The 5,000-nt window shown below is 43.3% G+C and overlaps 1 protein-coding gene across 6 annotated transcripts in view; it reads left to right on the top strand.

Annotated features, from left to right (window-relative positions):
- Positions 1-5,000, top strand: part of LOC119572247 (glutathione S-transferase 1-like) — a 259,087-nt gene that overhangs the window by 217,868 nt on the left and 36,219 nt on the right. For 2 of the 6 annotated variants that reach the window (XM_037919245.1, XM_037919246.1), the window contains one exon: positions 135-193. The exons of the other annotated variants lie outside the window; for them this stretch is intronic. In XM_037919245.1, the coding sequence (XP_037775173.1) occupies positions 135-193 (59 nt within the window). The remainder of the gene's footprint in view (positions 1-134; positions 194-5,000) is intronic. 6 annotated transcript variants of the gene reach the window in all.

Here is a 5,000-nt window from a genome sequence, read left to right as displayed (position 1 = left end):
GGGAGTGAACACAACGACGTTTTCTCATGTTTGCCTTTATTGTTTTCCTTTATTGTCTGTCACTGTCACCTTCTCTGATGTACATGTCGTTTGTTCAGTGTTCTAACTCTGTTGTCTCGTTATTCTGTATACAGATGAACCCTCAACACACAGTGCCTACCTTCAACGACCACAGTTTCATACTATGGGAGAGGTTAGTGTCTCCTTCTGGAGTATTTTTAGCAACCGTATTTGAAGTGGACGAAGCAGTGATCCTTTTGACGGTCCGTCTCCAATTAACCAAGCCCTGTTCCCCTTTAGGGCATTCATTTTCTTTCAATGCATTTCGCGTCACGGGGAGAAAGGCACGTAACGATGATAAACACGAGACGAGACACTCACCGGGAGCTCTGCCGAGTTTCGTTTCACAATACGATTTGAAAATACTTCCACGACCACGTGTGCACGCTCCTCATTCCCTGGTTGTGCACGCCAAAGGATGGAGTTTATTTTTTCTTTATTTGATGGGGTTATGGGTTTCTCCCGTAAGCATGTGGTTCTTGAGAGTGGTTACATTTTTTTCTGGAAAACAAACATTTTTCCAGCGTTTTCATTGTTTGATTTGTCACACGTATATTCTTTACTGATTTTCTTTCAGGAGCACACTTAGAATGACTTTGTGAACTAGATGCACTATTAATATAATAGAATGCATGAAGTGCATGGCTAGAAGAAATATTTTAACAGTAATCACTTAAAGTAATGTATATATCGCAGTGTATCCAACAAAACTACCGTTTTCTTTGGAGATATTTCCACGCATGACCTTGGAGTTTGACGCAGAGAACTAGAGTCTTTTCTGTAAGAAGTCTGCGCATTAGGTTATCTTGATTTATTGTCCTTCTGTTCTTTGTATACAACGCCATTGTCCATACCCCCGTAGCTTAGATTCCGTTAAAGAATATGGTATAATGGAACGTATGTAGAAGTTGTCATACAATACTGTGTTAAGCATATATATCTGTCAAGTTGTCCATAGACGTGCTTATCTCTTGTTAGTAGAATTCGTAAAACTTGAGCAATTTATAGTAATTGTCGGTTTTTAGCATCCAAGAAAATTAATTAAACTATATAAACTCAACTAGGTATTTTGCATGACTATTTGTCGCAGGAATCGATTTGCACATGAGTAGTAGACTGAATGCCGTAAATTGTGCTTGAATCCTGTGGTAAGGTTATATTGCTTATTGCATGTGTTTACGCTTGTGTTGTTTAGACTACGATTACGTGATTGTGTATTGTTTTTAGATAAGCCAGCATGCATAAAATAACCTTGTGAAACGTATGATGTTCTTTCTGTGCCCAGTACCCGACTCGTATTAACATGACTACATTGCAGGGTTAACAGGTATGTCACAATTTATGATGACTCTCTACTCTATAACATGTACCGTGGCTTTATTTGATCTGGTTATATCTTTTGTATATGTAACTTGGAGATATATACGACATATTTCATTAAAGTTTTTAGAATTGACATTTGGAGTGATTACGTAAACTGTGTTTTACTATACTCTAAACTAGAGTTCGTAGCACAGAAAAAAATGGAAAAGGAAATACTATAGTTTATCCCTGAAGGTGTTATTTCATAGCCGTTTTCTTTCACGAGGCATCCTTAAAATATGAAGATTTCAATTTCTTTTGTAAATTGTTCTAGAAAGAACATGACAAAAAACATCAAGCCTTCATGGTAATGAAGGTAAAATCTGAATTGTATTTGCATATTTCAGATAACATTTTGTTCAACAAACTGTTTTTTTAACTCTGCGTATTTTGAGACACAACTCATGACAGAAAATGTATGGTTTTCTGCCAACGAAAAGAACACAACTGATAGCATTATAGGCATTTGTAATGTGTACGTGCTGAGATACACATGCATCCCTCACAAGCTAGAATCGGGGAAATGAAGGAAGATAGTAAGAATAATGTGAAATCATGCTGATGGTCATGTAATGATAATAAAGATATTTAAAAAATGTTACTACTACTTTTAAATTTAATAATAATTATAACAGAAATGATAATAATAGTAATGATGATAATGATTCTGATAAGTATGATTATGATGATACTGATACTGATAATGAAAATGAGAATAATAAAAGCAATGATGGTATTAAGAATAAGTAATATTACCATTATCATTACCATCATTGCTATAATTCTCATATCACTATCATTATAATCATAGCAATGATATTTATAATAATAGTAATAACAACAACAACAATAATAATAGTAATAGTATTGACAATAATAATAAGGATTATAACAATAACAACAGAAACATCAACAAAAAAAAGAATGAAACCGAAAAGATTTAAAGCGAAAAACAAGCAAATGACACGACCCACGTGTCCGGCAACATAATTTAGAAAAGAAGAACAAGATATCTCTTCGTTTTTTGCCTGTAGTTTGTTACAGCGAGCAGGTGCTATGGAAGCTGAGGTGTGTGTGGGGGGGGGGGGAGAAGGGGAGTCATGGAGTTGGGGAGGGGGGGGTGATACTCCTCCCTCCCTCCCTCCCTCCCTCCCTCCCTCCCCTCCTCCTCCACTCCCTTCATTGGTTGTTGCCGCCCGTGAAGTCTTCGCTCCACCTCTTTTTCTTTCTCTTCCTCCTCCTCCTCCTCCTCGCATCCCTTTTCTACACTCATTTCAACTCCTCTGTTTATTTATTTATTTATTTATTTTCATTCTTACTTCTTCGCGTCTACTTCTTCTTTTTCCATCTCTTCTTCCCCTTCCTCCTCTTCGCCGTCGTCATCGCCCTCCCCGTTCTCTGCCTTCACTTTCGCCTCCATCTCCCTCTCTGTCTTAACTTCCTCCTCCTCCTCCACCGCCACCACGTCTTCCTCCTCCACATCCACATCTTAACCTTCATCTCGCATCCTTTTCATCTGTTTCCACCATTACCCCTCCTCCTCCTTCACCTCTCCTCTCCTTCTCCTCCTCCTCCTCCTCCTCCTCCTCCTCCTCCTCCTCCTCCTCCTCCTCCTCCTCCTCCTCCTCCTCCTCCTCCTCCTCCTCTCCTCCTCCTCCTCCTCCTCCTCTTCCTCCTCCTCCTCCTCTTCTCTCTCCTCTCCTCCCTCCTCCTCCTCCCCTCCTCCTCCTCCTCCTCCTCCTCCTCCTCCTCCTCCTCCTCCTCTTCCCTCCTCCTCCTCCTCTCTCCTCCTCCTCCTCCTCCTCCTCCTCCTCCACCTCTCTTCTCCTCCCCTCCACTTCCTTCTCTTCTTCTCTCCACCTCCTCCTCCTCCCTCCACCTCCTCCTCCTCCCTCCACTTCCTTCTCCTCCTCCCTCCACTTCCTACTCCTCCTCCCTCCACCTCCTCCTCCTCCCTCCACCTCCATCTCCCTCCACCACCTCCTCGGCCTGGAAACGGAAGTAGCGGTTTCTCGCGGTGAAAACTGCGAGGGCCACGAAGCAGGCGCGGGTGAGTGCAATTAGAGCTCGTCCTCGACCCCCAAGCCACTCGTGGGGGCGGCCGGGGCTGCGGAATTCCAGGCCGGAGTCAGGGGCGGGATTCCGGAGAGTGGAGGAAGAGGTGGCGGAGGAGGAGGAGGAGGAGGAGGAGGAGGAGGAGGAGAGGGAGGAAGAAGAGATGATGGTGGAGGTGGAGGAGGAGGAGGAGGAGGAGGAGGAGGAGGAGGAGGAGGAGGAGGAGGAGGAGGAGAGGAGGAAGAAGGAAGGAAGGAAAGAAGTAAGGAATTGGAAGAGGAAGAAGGGGAGAAAGACGAAGAATATTAGGAGAAAAAAGAAGTAGAGAAGAAGGAAGAGGAGGAGGAGAAAGAAAAAAATAGAAGTAGAAGAAAAGGGGGAAGGAAGACGAAGGACATGAATTGGAAGAGGATGAAGGGAAGGAGAAGGAGGAAGAGGAGGATGAGGAGGAGAGGGTCTGGTGGCTCTTCCCTCGCTATAGCTCATCTCTGCATCCTGGAGCACTGACCTCCTACCACGTCCCCCCTCCCTCCTCCTCCCTTCCATCCTCCTCTCTTTCCTCTCTCTCTCTCTCTCTCTCTCTCTCTCTCTCTCTCTCTCTCTCTCTCTCTCTCTCTCTCTCTCTCTCTCTCCTCTCTCATCTCTCTCTCTCTCTCTCTCTCTTCTCTCGTCTCCCTCTCTCTCTCTCTCTCTCTCTCTCTCTCTCTCTCTTATCTATCTATCCATCCATCTATCCAACTATTCATGTTTACCTATCTTTTTCTCTCTCGTCCCTCCTCTTTCTGTGCCTATCCATCTAACTCGTTCTCTCTCTCTCTCTCTCTCTCTCTCTCTCTCTCTCTCTCTCTCTCTCTCTCTCTCTCTCTCTCTCTCTCTCTCTCTCTCTCTCTCTCTCTCTCTCTCTCTCGTTCTCTGTAATTTTTTACTTTTGTCTTCTCTGTTATCTATTCTCTCCTCGTTCACACACTCCCGTTTTTCTTTCTTATTCGCTTATTTTCGTCCTATTTTACATCTCATTTCATTTATATCCTCTCTTTATTGTCTCAATTTACGTTTTTGCCAGTCGGAATTTCTCGATATTACTTTAAGATTCTCTGTGTCTTTTCATTCTCGATTTTTCTGTCTCTTTGCCTCTTCTCTTCCTACGTTTATTTGTTTCCTTCTTCCTCTTCCTTCCTCTTGCATCAGTTCCAACAATTAGATAAGTTTGAACATGACTAACTCTACCACTACCTCAGTTTATCTCGTTTTTTTTCGATTTTTTTTTCAACTCGGGCGTTCTTTAACCACACCCTCCCCCTCCCCCTCCCTATCTCCTCATCACGACATTTTTTTTTCTTTTATTTCCACGACTCCAATCTAACTCCCTTCCTCTCCCCCCTGCTCTCCTCCCATCCCCCCTCTCCTGTTCCTCCCGTTTCTCTCATCTCTTCTCGTACCTCCTCTTCTCTCCTTGCTTTTTCTTCCATTTTTCTCCTCTCTCCCTTTCTTATCCCTCTCTTCCCTCTCCTCTCCTTCCTTTT

This window comes from Penaeus monodon, chromosome 4 (genome assembly GCF_015228065.2).
Source record: "Penaeus monodon isolate SGIC_2016 chromosome 4, NSTDA_Pmon_1, whole genome shotgun sequence".
NCBI classification, from domain to species: Eukaryota; Metazoa; Arthropoda; class Malacostraca; order Decapoda; family Penaeidae; genus Penaeus; species Penaeus monodon.
This window is presented reverse-complemented; position numbering and strand designations above follow the sequence as displayed.